We start from the raw sequence: 18,602 nt of genomic DNA on the forward strand, positions 1-18,602 counted from the left end.
TTTGTTAGTACACCGAGGGTTAGAGGTCTCATTGGATCACCCCTTGTTCGGTAAACTCTGGATGACATTCAATCGTCGCAAATGTCATTCTTCGTGTATTTACATCTTCTATCATCGTTCGTTTGATTATCGTGCTGATTTTCTTTTCCTGCAGTCCAGTGGTTTTTATTTATTTGTAATAACAATCGAGGATGACCAATAATTGCTTTCGCAACTATATTTGATTAGTGACAGAAGGTGTCTCAGGATCGTAGAAAAGTGCGTAACAAGGATAATTGTGGAAAATTCAGCATGAGTGAACAGCAGCCCGATATGGGCGATTCAGATCGCTGTGAGCCCGGAAGCTGTCAAGAAAGTATGCTTATTACTACTGATATGATCGAAGAGTTCTCGCAAGAAATCAGTATCAGTCTAGTGCAGGAAAATATAGATAAAAATGGCATTGACACAACCGCGAATACGAAACCCGGAGCTGAAGAAAATGAATCAACTAAGGGAAGCATAACGAAGATTCAGGATGGACTGCAGGTTGATAAAGATGGAAGCGATGGAACGATGAGTAAGTCGAGTTCGTTCAGCAGTGCTAAAAGTAGAGATATGACTGCATCATGTACGAGTCTGGCGGACGAAGGAACATCGGGGAATCAAGCCGGTCCTGTTCAGCCCGGCAGCGATAGTGCCGAAATAGACGACTATTTGCATGATTCAACGTTTCTAAACAAAAAGAGGCATGTATTTATTCTTAGTTCAGCAGGGAAGCCAATCTACTCGATGCATGGAAATGAAGACAAATTAGCGACATTGTTCGGAGTGATGCAAGCACTAGTCAGTTTTGTGCAGAGCAACAATGATTCAATTAAGTCGATCCATGCGATGGGTGTTAGGTTTGTATTTCTGGTGAAATCGCCTCTGATACTGGTGGCGATTTCAAGGACGACGCACAGCGTACAACAAATTCAGCTGCAGTTGACGTGAGTTCATTCGTTTTGAAAAAATTTTCTCAGTCCTAATTATAACAATTGGTTGCAGTGATGTTTACAATCAAATATTATCTACACTGACCTTAAGTCACATGCAGAAAACATTCGAGAGGCGGAAGAACTTTGACCTGCGCCGATTGCTGGCCGGAAGTGAACGATTGATCGATCATTTGCTGGTCAATGACAAATGTGATCACCGACTAGTCTCCAACAATCCCTTCAGTTTCATGACGCATTCGGTGCGGATTTTACCGTTGCAATCGAACGTCCGGGAGACCATCATAGGAGCTATTCAAAACAATTGCGCCAAGATAAAGAATCTGGTGTTTGCAGTATTAATAGCTAACAACAAACTGATTGCGCTGGTTCGAATGAAGAAATACTTCATTCATCCGGCGGATTTGCGACTGATTTTCAATCTAATAGAATGCTCGGAAAGTTTCAAATCCGCTGAAAGCTGGACGCCTATTTGTTTGCCAAAATTTGACTCCAGTGGGTTTCTGCATGCGCATGTCTCCTATCTAGCGGAGGACTGCCAGGCCTGTCTGCTGCTTCTGTCCATCGAGAGAGACGTGTTCTTTGTGCTGTCGGAAGCTAAGAGGAAAATCACCGAAGTATGTCCAGTAGTTGGAATATTTTATGGTAGTCGGTTGTAACGTTTTTTCCTTTCGTTTGAAACTTTCAGAAACTGCGCCGCTCCAACTGCTTGGAGGCCATAAACGAGGCGATGAACAACAAGGGCATTAAACTGCAAAGTATCGGCATTCCAGAAATACGACATTTTATCTACAAAAGTAAATCCAACGCTCAGCTACTGTGCTCTGAGCTGACCGTTCCGTATTCTAGCATTGATCAGTTCAAACGTCTCGAAGGCATGTACTTCGAGCTCCACCATCGGATCCATAATTCCGAACGACCGGTGAGACTCATCTACCAGTTGCAGGAAAAGGAAATCCTTCTGGCTTGGGTAATTATGGGATTTTGGTGATAGTAAGAAGCAAGAATTCAGTTTCATTTTGTCCATAGGTCACCCAAGCGTACGAACTGTTTGCGGCCTTCGAACCGGTTGTCCACCGGAACGATGTGATCAATCTGGTGAACAAGCTTCTAAAGTGGATAAAAAAAGAGGAAAATAACTTGTTCATACTGTCGGCACCGACCTTCTAGGAGTGCGCGTCCTTTTTCCCTTCCTTAACGATGTTTTCGTTTGCGACTCATCCCGTTACCGGTGCCGATAGCGAGATGATGGGCTGAGTCGTGCTGGGAAAAAGGTGCACTTTTACACAGTGGAAGGAATAGTTGATTCTTCTCGGACTGAAGCAAAGGTGAAAATTGTATGTAGACATGCTTTCGTTCGTTTGTTTTTTAAATCAAAAAAGAAAATGTAAACCTAAGTACGAAAATCGACTACTGATTACAGACCTGCTCTGTTAGTATAGGATTCCAAACTTCACTATAAGTGAAGGAAAAATAATGAAATAGTAAAATAATAAATTGTAAATAGATGTTATCTTGTAAATTGAATATATCCCTGAAAAACTTAGAAACCTTTCGTCGTTTTCGTGATGCTATATTGATAGTCGCACAACAAAAAGGCCTAACAGCGAATGACAGTTCCTCTTTGTTTACTTTTTCTTTCGCGTTTTACCGGATTGATTTTATATTTCTCGGTTGATTTTCCAGAAGGCCGTAACAGCAAGTGACAGTTTCTCTTTGTTCACTCTCTCTTTCGATTATTGTGATGTGATCTAAAAAGATTTTCTTGGATTTCACAGTTCTGTTTGGAAGTCGAACGTTTCGAGCATCATTCTATGCAAAGAGTTAAGTGATAAACGTGTAAACCGCTTGATAATTAATAGAAGAGAAAGTAAACAAAGTCATTCAGTAATAGCCGTTCAACCGAGAAGGTTGTGTATAGAAGCGTACAGTTTAATAACGCTGGTTGGTTTACACGCGTTAAATACGACAACGGTTGAACTACAGGTAGAAACCTGTTGGCAGCAGCCGTTAAAACGTATAGTCGTGCTGCATAAGAGAGCCCTAGTGCTGGGCCAAGCTGGTGAAGGAAACAACAAAGGGCGTTTCCCAAACTCTACCCAGGCCGCAATATACAGCCACAAGTGCTGAGCAGGAGAGTGCAAAGGCACATCGAAGAGGAAGAGTGCAAAGGCACATAGAAGCAGGAGAGTGCAAAGGCACACCGGTGCGAAGGCACTTCGGTGCAGAAGCATATCGGTGCGGAGCACTAGGAAGAAGGAGACAAGACAACTCGGTCTTTCCACTGCCATACAACACGCAGGTATACACCGGTGACCTGCGCTGGTTACAGCTGGCGAAGACGAAAGCAAATCGGAATTCGAGTGGTGCTGGATGTCAGGTAGCAGTAGCATCACATCATATTCTATCGCTACAGTGAGCTTCAGCATTGTATCAACGTCCAGATACATCCAACAAGAACATCTAGAGCAACGAGGATCTACACGGCAGTGCAACGGAGATAGACAACAATTTCAAGGTAGAAGTTTTTTCTTTTCCTTTTGATTGAGTACTGTGTAGTGTTGGTTTCAAATTTTATTTTAAAGTTTAGTTAAAAATTTTAATGTAATGGATGAATCCATGGACGTAAATCCTAGCATGAATCCGATACCCCCACGAACGAAAAAATATCAGGAGAGCTCTTCTGGGCCTTGGATAGTCTTTTTTAGACGTATATCAAAGCCATTAAACATTTTTCAAATTAATAAAGGTTTGACATCACGATACTCTTCAATCAAAGAGATCATAAAAGTAAATAACGATAAAATTCGTGTTGTGGTAAATAATTTGAAACACGCGAATGATATTGTCTCTTCGGAACATTTCAATAAAGAGTATAAAGTTTACATACCCTCCAAAGATGTCGAAATTGACGGTGTTGTTACCGAAGCGAGTCTTTCGGTAGATGATTTACTCAAGCATGGTGTTGGTCGTTTCAAGAACTCTATGCTTGAGGGTGTGAAAATACTGGAGTGCAAACAACTGTACTCAGTAGTTCATGAAGAGGAAAAAAAAGTTTATCGCCCATCAGACTCGTTTCGAGTGACATTTGCCGGGTCTGCGTTGCCGTCCCATGTCTATGTCGATAAAATTCGCCTCCCTGTTCGGCTTTTTGTTCCAAATGTAATGAATTGTACGAACTGCAAAAAATTCGGCCACACAGCTACTTACTGTAGTAATAAACCAAAATGTATTAAGTGTGAAGGGCCTCATAAAGATAATGATTGCAACAAGGAAATTGAAAAATGTATTTATTGTGGGAATAGTCCTCATGATGATATTTCAGTATGCACTGCATTTAAAGTGCACAAAGACAAAATTAAGCTTTCTTTAAAAGCACGGTCTAAGCGCACATATGCAGAAATGCTTAAAACGGTCATTGATGTCCCCCCTTTGGAAACCGAAAACGGGTTTTCAAATCTAGAGGAACCAGAGGACTCTGACTCTGACGAAAATAGTGAAGGTAATTCGTTTATCACTACCCAAGGGTCAGTTAAGAGAAAGAAGTCTTCCTCCAAATTACCAAAAAAGACACCTAAAATTTCATCTTCAAAAAAAGATCCCCGTGTTAAACAAAAAAAGTCAAAACCAAAGACTGTCATTCGTAACCGAATGTTCGAAGTGAGCACACGCGTTTTTTTAACAATCGACATCGGTAAGACGAAGGTGCCTATCACAGCAGAGGCTGTAGTATAGGCATTAAATAAAAGTGATAAAAAGTAGCATCCCCGCAAGTGAGTTCTGTCTGTGCACCGGTATCAACAGTAGACGCTATTGTGCTATCATCGGGCAGCAGTTATTTCTATTGTTTGCTACCCGCATCGCAGCAGCCAAATCCTGAGTCAAGGTCACGCTGAAGCACAACGAAGGAGTGAAGGAGCAACTCACCTAACAGCTTACCGTGACATACTGTTAAGTATTTTCTCAAACTTTTTCTTTCAACTTTTACTATTCATATATTTTCTTTTCATTTTATTTCTTTCTTTCTCATTTCAAGTGCGGGAGACTTCTTTACTCCCGCACTTTAAATATGAATATTGATGACAGTGGGGGTGTCTCGGAGGAGGGCGAAGCTGAACGAATGAACGAAGAACATTTAGAGGCTGAGTTTGCTTCCGAGATGCCATCTACCCCTCCTATACCATCTCCCCCTCCGATACCATCTCCCTCTCCGATACCATCTCCCTCTCCGATGCCTCCATCTCCCTCTAAGATATTGCCTGCCCGCCAAAAAGTTTACCAAGACGATGGCTCGGGGGGTCCGTGGGTGGTATACTTCCGGCCCAAATTAAAGTCTCTCAGAGTTTTAAATATTGCTCGGGACCTGGAAAAACATTACTCGGCAATAAAAACAATAGATAAGGTTTCGCCAAACAAGTTACGCGTTGTTGTGTCCGACCTGAAGCAAGCAAACGCGATTGCTACCAGCGAGTTGTTCACGAAGGAGTACCGCGTGTACGTCCCGTCTCATGTGGTGGAGATCGACGGTGTGGTCCGTGACGAAAGTCTGACAATCGAAGATCTGATGAAGGACGGGGTAGGCCGTTTCAAAAACCCCGACCTTCAACCAGTGAAAATTTTGGAGTGCAAGCAATTGCACTCAAAATCGATAGATGGTAAATTTTACCAATCGGACTCATTTCGCGTGACTTTTGCCGGATCTGCACTTCCAAATTATTTGGTAGTGAGTGGAGTTCGTCTACCTGTTCGGCTGTATGTACCGCGGGTAATGCATTGCACAAGCTGCAAACAGTTAGGTCATACGGCAACCTATTGTTGCAACAAACTGCGATGCGGCAAATGCGGAGAGGCCCATGAGGACGATCTCTGCAGAAGAGCAGTGGAAAAGTGTTGCTACTGCGGGGAGAATCCTCATGATCTTTCGGTGTGCCCTACGTACATACAGCGTGCGGAGAAATTGAAGCGATCCGTGAAAGAACGTTCCAAACGTTCTTATGCGGAAATCTTAAAAAGAACCACTCCATCGACCCCTGAGAACCCGTTTGCAATCTTGCCAGTTGAAGAGGATACCTCTGACGACCCAGGCGAAGGACCTTCCTACACACAGGTTGAAGGAAGCAGGAAAAGACAAAATCTGGCTTCTCCCAAGCTTCCTCGTAAAGGCCTCAGACTGTCCTCTTCGTCACAAAAGAACCAAACGGAAACAAAAAGTGCTGACTCAAAACCGAAGCAAACACCTCCTGGGTTCAAAAAACTTAGGGATGATAAGGAGTACCCAGCACTTCCTGGGGCATCAAAAAACCCGAATGACCCCAAAGCACAACCAGAAAATCCAACAAACGCTGGATTATTGAAATTTTCTGATATCGTGGACTGGATATTAACAGCCTTCAATATTACTGATCCTCTGAGAAGCTTCCTAACTGCTCTACTGCCAACAGTAAGGACATTTTTAAAACAGTTGACTGAACAATGGCCCCTCCTTGCAGCGATCGTATCTTTTGATGGATAATTTACCACTGAGAATCGAAGATATGATCATTGTGCTTCAGTGGAATTGCAGAAGTATCATCCCAAAACTTGATTCTTTCAAACACTTAATACATACTCATAATTGCGATGTATTCTCCTTGAGTGAAACTTGGCTTACTTCTAACATCAACCTCGACTTCCATAATTTTAACATAATCCGCCTGGACCGAGAAGACTCTTATGGAGGGGTACTTTTAGGGATTAAAAAGTGCTATTCATTTTATCGTATTAACCTCCCCTCGACACCGGGAATTGAAGTTGTTGCTTGCCAAATTAATATTAAAGGCAAAGATCTATGTATAGCTTCTATCTACATTCCTCCCAGAGTCTCGATAGGGCATCGTCGGCTTGCAGACATCATAGAACTTCTTCCTTCACCGCGGCTGGTTTTAGGGGACTTTAACTCGCATGGTACAGGATGGGGCTGCTTATATGATGATAATCGTTCTTCGTTAATCCAAGATCTGTGTGACAACTTCAATTTGACAATTCTAAACACGGGAGAAATGACACGGAACCCTAGACCGCCAGCACAACCAAGTGCGCTGGATTTATCCCTTTGCTCGACTTCGCTACAGTTAGATTGCAAGTGGAAGGTAATCTGTGATCCTCACGGTAGCGATCACTTGCCGATCATAGTTTCTATCACCAACCGTGGAAGACCATCGGAAACAATCAATGTTTCGTACGATTTCACACGAAACATTGATTGGAAACGTTACGCGAGCTCGATATCTGAGAAACTAGAAACATCACAGGAGCTTCCTCCGGAGGAAGAGTATACATTTTTGGCTGGCTTGATTCTTGACACCGCAATTCAAGCTCAGACGAAACGAGTACCTAGCGCGCAAACTAGTATGCGTTCTCCCAACCCATGGTGGGACAAAGAGTGCTCAGAGCTGAAAACGAAAAAAGCTTCAGCCTTCATCTCGTTTAGAAAGAACGGAACTCCAGATAATTATCGGAAATACGCGGCGTTAGAATTTCAAATGAAAAGTCTTATTAAAGCTAAGAAACGCGGTTACTGGCGAAGGTTTGTTGACGGATTAACGAGAGAAACAGCAATGAGCACTCTTTGGAATACGGCCCGTCGCATGCGCAATCGAAATCACGCGAACGAAAGCGAGGAATATTCTAACCGCTGGATATTTGATTTCGCTAAGAAAGTATGTCCTGATTCTGTTCCGGAACAGAAGATATCCCGCGTCGCGACATTGAATACAAACGAAACACCGTTTTCGATGGTAGAGTTCTCACTTGCGCTCTTGTCGTGTAACAATAGAGCCCCGGGGTTAGACAGAATTAAATTCAACTTGTTGAAAAATCTGCCCGACTCTGCCAAAAGGCGCTTGTTGAATTTATTCAACAAGTTCCTCGAGGGTAATATTGTCCCACACGAATGGAGAGAAGTGAGAGTTATTACTATTCAAAAACCTGGAAAACCAGCCTCCGATCACAATTCGTATCGGCCGATTGCTATGCTTTCCTGTATCCGGAAATTGTTGGAGAAAATGATTCTCTTCCGTCTAGACAATTGGGTCGAAACAAATGGATTGCTTTCAGGTACACAATTTGGGTTCCGCAGGGGCAAAGGAACGAACGATTGTCTAGCGTTGCTCTCAACACAAATTCAAATGGCATTTGCTCGTAAAGAACAAATGGCATCAGTTTTCCTCGACATCAAGGGGGCATTCGATTCAGTTTCCATTAACGTTCTATCTGAGAAGTTGCATCAGCATGGTCTTTCACCAGTTTTGAACAACTTTTTATATAATCTATTGTCCGAGAAACACATGCATTTTGAGCATGGTGATTTGACGACAAAGCGATTCAGTTACATGGGTCTTCCTCAGGGCTCATGCTTAAGCCCCCTTTTATACAACTTTTACGTAAATAACATTGATGAATGTATCAACACATCTTGCACGCTAAGACAACTTGCCGACGACAGTGTTGTGTCTATTATAGGACCCAAAGCTGCCGATCTCCAAGGACCATTGCAAGATACCCTCGACAACTTGTCGACATGGGCTTTTCAAATGGGTATCGAGTTCTCTACGGAGAAAACTGAGCTGGTTGTATTTTCAAGGAAGCGAGAACCTGCGCAATTACAGCTTCAACTAGGGGGTGAAACCATAGCTCAGGTTTTCACATTTAAATATCTCGGGGTCTGGTTCGATTCCAAAGGTACCTGGGGATGTCACATTAGGTATTTGAAACGAAAATGCCTACAGAGAATCAATTTCCTTCGTACAATAACCGGAACTTGGTGGGGCTCTCACCCAGGAGACCTGATCAGGTTGTACAAAACGACGATATTGTCAGTAATGGAATATGGATGTTTCTGTTTCCGCTCCGCTACGAATATTCATTTCATTAAACTGGAAAGAATTCAGTATCGTTGTTTACGTATTGCCTTGGGTTGCATGCAATCAACCCATACGATGAGTCTTGAAGTGCTGGCGGGCGTCTTACCGTTGAAAAACAGGTTCTGGGATCTCTCATATCGACTGCTAATCCGATGCGACATTTTGAATCCGATGGTGATAGAAAACTTTGAAAAGCTCGTCGAGCTTAATTCACAAACCCGTTTTATGTCCTTGTATTTTGACTACATGGCTCAGAATATAAATCCTTCTTCGTTTGTTCCCAATCGTGTTCATTTTGTGGATACTTCTAATTCTACTGTGTTTTTCAACACATCCATGAAAGAGGAAATTCGTGGAATCCCGGATCCTGTACGCCCTCAAGAGATCCCAAAAATTTTTAATAATAAATTTAAAGAAGTCGACTGTAATAAAATGTTTTACACTGACGGATCATATCTAGACGGGTCCACTGGCTTCGGTATATTCAATGTAAATTTCACCGCTTCCTATAAACTCAGTGATCCAGCTTCAGTTTACGTCGCAGAACTAGCTGCAATTCAGTATACCCTTGAGATCATTGACACTCTGCCCACAGATCACTACTTCATTGTATCGGACAGTCTCAGTTCCATTGAGGCTCTCCGTTCAGTGAAGCCTGGAAAGCACTCACCGTATTTCCTGGGGAAAATACGGGAACAATTGAGTGCTTTATCTGCAAAATCATACCAGATTACCTTGGTTTGGGTCCCCTCACATTGTTCCATACGGGGTAATGAGAGGGCGGACTCGTTAGCCAAGGTGGGCGCACTAGAAGGTGATATCTATGAAAGACCAATCTGCTTCAATGAATTTTTCAGTTGCTGTCGTCAGAAAACTCTAGCCAGCTGGCAGAATACATGGAATAGTGGAACTCTGGGACGATGGTTACACTCAATAGTCCCACAGGTATCGACGAAAGCTTGGTTCCGGGGGTTAGACGTGAGCCGAGACTTTATTCGTGTAATGTCAAGGCTCATGTCTAATCATTATATGTTCAGCGCGCATCTCCGTCGTGTGGGGCTCGCTGAGAGTGGTGTCTGCGTTTGCGGTGAGGGTTATCATGACATCGAACATGTTGTTTGGACATGTGTCGAGTATTGTGATGCCAGGTCCCAACTCATAGGTTCCCTTCGGGCCCGAGGTATACCACCCTTCGTACCAGTCCGCGACGTCTTGGCAACTCGAAATCTTCCTTATATGACTCTCATCTATAACTTCTTGAAAACTATCAATGCTCAAATTTAGTGCTCTCCCTATCTCTTTCTCGTCTACAGCTCTACCGCACTCTTCTTTACGTTGCTGGAAGTATGGCCTGTGTAAACGATGCTTCGGAGCATGCACCTGCCTTGAACTGACTGAGTTGCTGGAAGCTACCCAAAAACGTCACATCAACTAGCTACCCAAAAACGTCACATCAGGAAGCTACCCAAAAACGTCAGAACACACCAACGAAGCATCCCAATCCAGAATAATCTCTTCATTGCTACAAGCTGAAAAACATGAAGATTCATCGAACGCAAAATGTGTCTAAAAGATGTATGCCACAAACCAATGATGTATTCAAATTTCAATTCAATACTGTGTAGGTCCCACCCTCCCTATGTCCCCTTACTAACTGGGGAGTATGCCGCCCCGTAATACGGCATCCCTTTCTCTCCCCCTAACAACAAGACAATCGGCCACGTTAAGCTAAAGCAAATGAGCCTAATAAAAAATTTTATTTGAAAAAAAAAAAAAAAAAAAACCAAAGACTGTGCCTCCTGGTTTGTCAAATTCACAAACCAATCCAGGATCTAGTACAGAAAAAGATAATAATCCAGTGGGCTCCATTTCACAGCCACCAACAGGATTACTGAAGTTTTCGGAAATTGTTGAATGGATTTTCTCAGCATTCAATATATCTGAACCCTTAAAGACCCTCATAATGGCATTCCTTCCAATAGCTAGAACCTTTTTGAAGCAGTTATCAGCTCAATGGCCAATTGTCTCAGGTTTTGTATCTTTTGATGGATAATTTATCACCCGTCGCAAATGATACAATCACTGTCCTGCAGTGGAATTGTCGAAGCATCATGCCAAAACTTGATTCATTTAAAATATTATTGCATAGTCAAAAATGTGATGTATTTGCTTTATGCGAAACATGGCTTACTTCAAACATAGCTTTAAATTTTAATGATTTTAACATTATACGTCTCGATAGAGACTCTCCGTATGGTGGAGTGCTTTTGGGAATTAAGAAATGCTATTCCTTTTATAGATTAAACATCCCTTCAACTTCTAGTATAGAAGTTGTTGCTTGCCAAATAAACATTAAAGGCAAAGATATTTGCATAGCTTCGGTTTATATTCCTCCAAAAGCACAAGTTGGACAGCAACAGCTTAATGAAATGGTTGAAGCCCTTCCTGCACCACGATTGATTCTGGGGGATTTAAATTCGCACGGTATTATGTGGGGTTCCGTTTACAATGATAGCAGATCATCTTTAATACAAAACATTTGTGACAATTTTAGCATGACGGTATTAAATATGGGTAGCATTACACGGATCCCAAGACCTCCTGCACGCCCAAGTGCATTAGATCTATCTCTTTGCTCAACATCAATTCGACTAGATTGCACCTGGAAAATACTGCCTGATTTACACGGTAGCGATCATTTACCAATCATCATCTCAATTAGCAGTAGCAATTGCATTGCTACTTCCGCTAGTATTCCATATGATTTGACAAAAAATATCGACTGGATTAAATACCAAAGTAGTATCTCTAGTATTTTGAATTCAATGGAAGAGCTCCCTCCACTTGAAGAATATGACTTCCTCATTTGTTCGATTCTGGAGGCAGCAGAACAATCCCAAACTAAACGCTTTCCTGGGCCAACGACTAACAGAAGGCCTCCCAACCCCTGGTGGGACAAAGAGTGCTCAGAGGCTAAACTCGCAAAACAAAATGCTTGCAAGACGTTTCTAAAACGGGGAGGAGGAACTCCTCAGAATTTTGAAAAACTTATGGTTTTAGAAACCAAGTACAAGAGCATACTTCGAGCCAAAAAATGTAGCTATTGGAGACATTTTGTCGAAGGTTTGTCAAGAGATACCTCAATGAGCACTCTTTGGAACACGGCCAGACGAATGAGGAATCGTACCGTGGGCAATGAGAGTGATGAATACTCGAACCGATGGATATTTGACTTTGCTAGGAAAATTTGCCCAGATTCTGTTCCTACGCAGAGCATTATACGGGAATCTCCTCCAAATAATGGTTTTATTAATAACCCATTTTCAATGATGGAATTTTCTATAGCACTCTTGTCTTGTAACAATAACGCTCCAGGGTTGGACAGAATTAAATTCAACTTGGTGAAGAATCTGCCCAACCTCGCAAAAAGACGTTTGTTGGAATTGTTCAACAAGTTTCTTGAGCAAAATATTGTTCCACCTGACTGGAGACAAGTGAAAGTTATCGCCATTCAAAAACCGGGGAAACCAGCTTCCAATCACAACTCATATAGACCCATTGCGATGTTGTCCTGCATCAGAAAATTGTTCGAAAAAATTATTCTACGACGTCTCGACACTTGGGTCGAGACGAACGGTTTGTTGTCAGATACTCAGTTTGGCTTCCGTAGAAATAAAGGGACGAATGATTGCCTTGCATTACTTTCGTCTGACATCCAAATTGCCTTCGCTCAAAAGCAACAAATGGCATCTGTATTTTTAGACATTAAAGGAGCATTTGATTCAGTTTCCATTGATGTTCTTTCAGACAAGCTTCACCAAAAGCGGTTATAAATAATTATTTGCACAACCTTTTATCAGAGAAACACATGCATTTTTCACATGGCGATTTGGCAACACTCAGAAATAGTTACATGGGTCTCCCGCAAGGCTCATGCCTCAGTCCGCTCCTCTATAATTTTTACGTAAATGACATTGACAGCTGTCTAGTAACCCCATGTACACTAAGACAATTGGCAGATGATGGCGTGGTTTCAGTTACTGGACCCAAAGCTATTGATCGGCATAAACCATTGCAAGATACCTTAGATAACTTGTCCAATTGGGCTGTTCATCTTGGTATCGAATTCTCTGCGGAGAAAACAGAGTTAGTCGTCTTTTCAAGAAAGCATGATCCCGCGCAGCTTCAGCTCCATATGATGGGAAGAATGATCCAACAGGTTTTAACTTTTAAATACCTCGGGGTGTGGTTCGATTCCAAATGCACGTGGGGAGGACACATTAGGTTTCTGATAACAAAATGCCAACAAAGAGTAAATTTTCTTCGAACAATAACAGGATCTTGGTGGGGTGCTCATCCGGAAGATCTAATAAAATTGTATCAGACAACGATACTTTCAGTGATGGAATATGGATGCGTTTGCTTTCGTTCCGCTGCAAACTCTCATATTACTAAACTGGAGCGAATTCAGTATCGTTGTTTGCGAATTGCTTTAGGGTGCATGCATTCGACACATACAATGAGTCTTGAAGTTCTGGCGGGAGTTCTTCCATTAAAAGATCGATTTTGGGAGCTTTCATCACGCCTGCTAATAAGATGTGAGGTGCTGAATCCCATGGTAATTAATAATTTCGAACGACTAGTCGAGCTTCGATCTCAAACAAAATTCATGACAGTATATTTTAACCATATGTCACAGGAAATCAACCCTTCAAGATATATTCCTATCCGTGTCAGCCTCCTAAATGTCCCTGACTCAACTTTATTTTTCGATACATCCATGCAGCGCGAAGTGCGTGGAATCCCGGATCATCTACGTTCGACGGAAATCCCAAAAATATTTTCAAGTAAGTTCAGGCATATTGACTCTGAGAAAATGTTTTACACGGACGGATCGCGAATTGAAGAAGCGACAGGGTTTGGTATGTTCAACAATAATGTTTCGGCCTCATTTAGGCTTCAAGAACCTGCATCTGTTTATATAGCAGAGCTAGCAGCAGTTCAATATAGTTTGAGTGTAATCGTCACATTAATTCCAAACCATTATTTCCTCTTCACAGATAGTCTAAGTGCAATTGAAGCCATTCGCTCAAACATGACTGGCAAGACTGAACCGTTTTTCCTGGGCAAAATAAAACAGTGCCTGAACGACATATTGAACAATAATTATCTAATCACTATAGTCTGGGTCCCGGCTCATTGCTCCATTCCTGGCAATGAAAGAGCCGATATTTTAGCCAAACGTGGTGCTATTGAGGGTGAAATTTATGAGAGACCAATTGCTTTCAACGAATTCTATAGCTCGTCTCGCCAAAGAACACTTGCCAGCTGGCAAGCTTCTTGGGATAAAGATGATCTGGGTCGGTGGATGCACTCAATTATTCCGAAAATATCGACAAAGGCATGGTTCAGGGGACTGGATGTGAGTAGAGATTTCATTCGTGTGATGTCTAGACTCATGTCCAATCACTACACGTTAGATGCACATCTCCTTCGAATTGGGCTCTCCGAGACTAATCATTGTGCTTGTGGCGAAGGTTATCGAGATATTGATCATGTCGTTTGGACATGCGTGGAGTATCGTGATGTCAGATCTCAACTAATAAATTCTTTGCGTACCCAAGGTAGACTATCCAATATCCCAGTTCGAGACATTCTTGCTTGTCGTGACCTTTCATACATGAAACTTATTTATCATTTCATAAAGAAAACTGGAGTTTCAATTTAATAAAGGCCCCTTTCAAGACTTAGTTCTGATCCCAGCTGCGTCCATGAGTTCAACCAATAGCTAAATTAGAATAAAAATAATGTAATGATACAAACAAACTCGAAACAGTTTATGAAATTATTAACAAAATGTCTGAAAATAACAGCTTATTTTATAATTTATAGAAGTTAATCGTTTGGTTCAAATAATATTTCCGAGTAGATTTCATAATTAATGACGAGTTACCTAAGATGATATTTAAGTAATAAGAGAATATGTTTTAATAAATGCAAAACGTTGTGACTATGTTAGAATTAAATTAGGATAAGAATATTATGTAAAAGTGATGCTACGGCGAAGAAAAACTTATGTAAACTGCCTTAAGAAATAAACGTATTTATGAAAAAAAAAAAAAAAGTAAACAAAGAGAAACTGTCACTTGCTGTTACGGCCTTCTGGAAAATCAACCGAGATTTGACACCTTACTCTTCGTAAAACTTTGATGTTACAATCACAAGCTTTCGATTTATAGTGGAAACTTTAAAAAAAATACAGTAATGGCTCCATAATAATCAAAAGAGAAAGTAAATCAAGAAAGGCTCTTTTTGCAGTTAGGTTCTTTTGTCGTGGGATATCGATATATTCTTCTGGATTTTGAGACTAAAACAAATGGGAGGTTAATGTCAAAGACTGAACGAGAATTATATTTGGTTGTTCGAGAATCGTGTTCAAACCTTAGGAAATGTTTCCGAGTCCCGGAGGGCCGAGTTACATATACCAATCGATTCTGGACGAACTGAGCAATTGTCTGTGTGTATGATTCTGCATGTGTGTTGTCAACATATAGGTCGAGATCTCAGAGATAACTGGACCAATTTTGATCAACCTAGTCGCAAATGAAAAGTCTCCCCGTAGCCCTGAACGCTATTGAATGTGTTTGAGATCAGATGTTCATTTTTTGAGTTAAACGATGTCTGTTATTTCAGTTGTCAAATATTTCAGCTTTTTGACAATATCTGCCACAATCGACTTTGAAAACAGAATATGTTTTTAGACTTAGATTCCACACGGTATTAGCTATCCAACAAGCTTTAGATTGTTAAAATCCATTCATTTTTATTTTTGTGTTTATCGACTTTTTCCTTCATTCCAGTAGTAGGAGTTTTACGCGCTAGATGATGAAACGATGTTTCGGAGTAAAGTCAAACACGATTTTTAATACGGTTTAATGCAATAAGCCCCTAAAAAACTATGCATAGCACCCTTTTTCATGACGTTTCGATTTTAGCACGGTTCGGTTTTGGCAACACAATCGTTCGAACATGATATATGTATCAGAAAGACGACAGTACCCAACTAACCAAAAGCTCGGATAAAAGGGACTGATTTGGCTTAAGCAACTCTCAAAGTTAACTTCTATGCTGCTTCTAGAATACATTGTTCAGCTTCTATGCAGCGAAAAAGTTCACGCGGAACTTGTTCTGTATTTTCAAATTGCCAAAAGAACCACGCGGAACTTGTTCTGTACTTCGAACTGTCAAAAAGTTTCGCATGTACTTTTAAGCAGCAAGAAAGTGTATTTTCTAAGTAATTGTGGAACTTCTGGCAAAGCACTTTTTGCCCCCCCCCCCCCTCCTCCCCAATATCTTGCAACTGGAATAATTATTAGAAAATTTGCTAGGAATATCTTATGATATAAAACTTTCTTCTGTTATCCCCGTAGTTCGTCTCCGAAAACCTTCACATTTCTTAACTAAGTTACTAACAATTTTAAGCGGCCCTTACACGAGACAATATTATTGTCAATACAAGGAGTATTGACAATACTTTTGATCGTGTAATGGAAACTTCATTGGATTGACGAAAATATTGTCAAAAAATCAAACCTGCTCATCAATCCTACAATACTTTCTCTCCAGAGAGGAAACAATTAAATATGTAAATATGTTTCGAAAAACGCGGACTCAAGTTACCAAGCCAATTGGATTGACGGTATTGACAATACTTTGGATTGACAATAATATTGTCACAGACTAACAGACATGACAATATGAGCAAATTCTTATATAAAATAATTTTTCGTGATGCGCTAGCTCCACCTATATTGTACTGCGCGAACTATTTACTATCTGTACACCCCTTGTGTTATGTAAAAGTTTTTTTACTAGTTGGTTTCCCCTCGTTTGTCAACACCGATCAGCTGCTTGCAGGGATGCCTGATTTCATCAAAATATTTGAAAATGAATCGTCACAATAAATTATTGGATTACGTTGATAATATATTTAACTTTTTCGCGATGTTTGAAGGTAACCATTTATTTGACTCAACGTTGTTCATCTAGAATATTTTTTATTGTTTTGGTAGTTTTCACCCGAAATTAAGTGGCGGCAGACCAGAAGCAAGTAAATATTGTAACAAAACGGGTTCGATTTTGTATTGCGTTCGAGGATGAGAAGTAGGCACAATTATGTATATTTTTGGCAATATGTATTAAATCTGTATCCTGCATGAAATTCGCATGGACGTATACAAATCAATACATTACAGGTAATTCTGTATGAATGGCAACTCTGTTGGTGAATGAAAAAAATAAACACAGTCTAGATGACAGACAGGATGTTTTTGATAGGGTAACGTGGCGCCATCATGACACATGTGAGTACTGTCCCAAATAAAGGAATATTCGAAATGACCGTTAAAATGATTGAAGAATCTAATTTGAGTGTCCTGTCTGTTAGTCTGTGATATTGTCACGTGTAAGGGCTACTTTAAACGAATTTACTTTAATGTGAAATGTGCTATACTGTACCACTTTCGAATATTGGTTATTACTGGAATAGTTGGGGAAATGTTTGTGATTTTTACTTGGTTGCGTTTTATTTGCTCTAACCTTTCCGATTCCTTTAAAAAAATGCTTTATATATTGAAAAGTTTAATGATCTGTAGTAATAATTTCTTGTGCCCCCCAATATTTCATCGAACTTGCCGCCCCTGCTTGGGTATATTCAAATTCAAAACAAGTTCATATTTATATTGATTTATACTGCTTGCAACAATAATTGTTGGAAGAATACAACTTCCTACACGCTTATACCATTCGAAGAATATGTCTTAACTGATATCTACAAACTCAGACTCATATGAACAGTCCTATGCTCCCATAAAAGGTTTCTGAATTCCAGTTGGATCCGACTTCTGGTTCCGGAACTACAGGATGATATATGTAATGAAATTAAAATAATGTCACTCATTTTGTTCGTAGATGGCTAAATTTATTTCATCCATCCATCATATATTCAAATGAAAGGTCCTAAGGTCCATAAAAACGGATTGTTTTTTAATCAGATCCTTCTTCCGGTTCAGGAGATACAGGGTGATTAGTGTAAAAATTTTACATAAATTTATCGGATTTATCTGGTTTACAGATTTGGGAGTCGATGACCAAATAAACTAATTTCAGTTTTACCGGAATTCGGTTTTCGATCCCGGAAGGTACCCAAAAGTTTTATGTGGAATGCACTAAGATGGCTACGCTGATTTTCGAAAATTTCTAATCTAATGAAATGGTTTACAATCCATTAGACGAATTTAACTGACCTCGGCTACACCGATATCCGAATTCCGTGTCCGAAAGTATCGAGAATAGAGAAACTAAAAGAAGACCAAAACGAATTTAATAAACAAAAATTGAAATTATAATAAACTTATGGTCCCATACAAAATTGGTGATTTTTATCCGATTCCGAATTCCAATTTTTAAATTACTGGAGATAGGCTTTTAAAATTCAAATAGCTATAAAAGATGACGATGCCAAAAAATATTCAAAGTTGTGTTTAAAACTATTTCAATTTATTCGTCTTACTAATTCATGGACATACGAACTATTTTGGGTTATGCTGGTCTCTGAATATCGTTTCTGGAAGTGTCATAAATAATGACAAAAACTTTAGAAAGGAACTCACTTCTACATCTTATAGAATGCTTAATCGATTGTCACAAGTTTAGACTAAAAGGA

At 40.4% G+C, this 18,602-nt stretch overlaps 1 protein-coding gene across 1 annotated transcript; it reads left to right on the top strand.

Moving 5' to 3' along the window:
• Positions 1-95: 95 nt before the first annotated feature.
• On the top strand, positions 96-2,508 carry LOC131430253 (protein SAND). Its single transcript, XM_058595060.1, has 4 exons — positions 96-971; positions 1,030-1,594; positions 1,666-1,947; positions 2,007-2,508. The coding sequence occupies exons 1-4, from the start codon at positions 292-294 to the stop codon at positions 2,145-2,147; spliced, it is 1,668 nt and encodes a 555-aa protein (XP_058451043.1). The 5' UTR covers positions 96-291; the 3' UTR covers positions 2,148-2,508.
• Positions 2,509-18,602: the final 16,094 nt, after the last annotated feature.

The sequence above is a fragment of the Malaya genurostris genome, chromosome 2 (genome assembly GCF_030247185.1).
Source record: "Malaya genurostris strain Urasoe2022 chromosome 2, Malgen_1.1, whole genome shotgun sequence".
Lineage (NCBI taxonomy): Eukaryota > Metazoa > Arthropoda > Insecta > Diptera > Culicidae > Malaya > Malaya genurostris.

Coding starts and splice junctions, on each gene's coding strand:
- LOC131430253 (XM_058595060.1), top strand. CDS start 292: ATGAGTGAACAGCAGCCCGATATGGGCGATTCAGATCGCTGTGAGCCC. Junction 972..1,029: donor CAAATTCAGCTGCAGTTGAC/GTGAGTTCATTC, acceptor AATTGGTTGCAG/TGATGTTTACAATCAAATAT. Junction 1,595..1,665: donor CTAAGAGGAAAATCACCGAA/GTATGTCCAGTA, acceptor TGAAACTTTCAG/AAACTGCGCCGCTCCAACTG.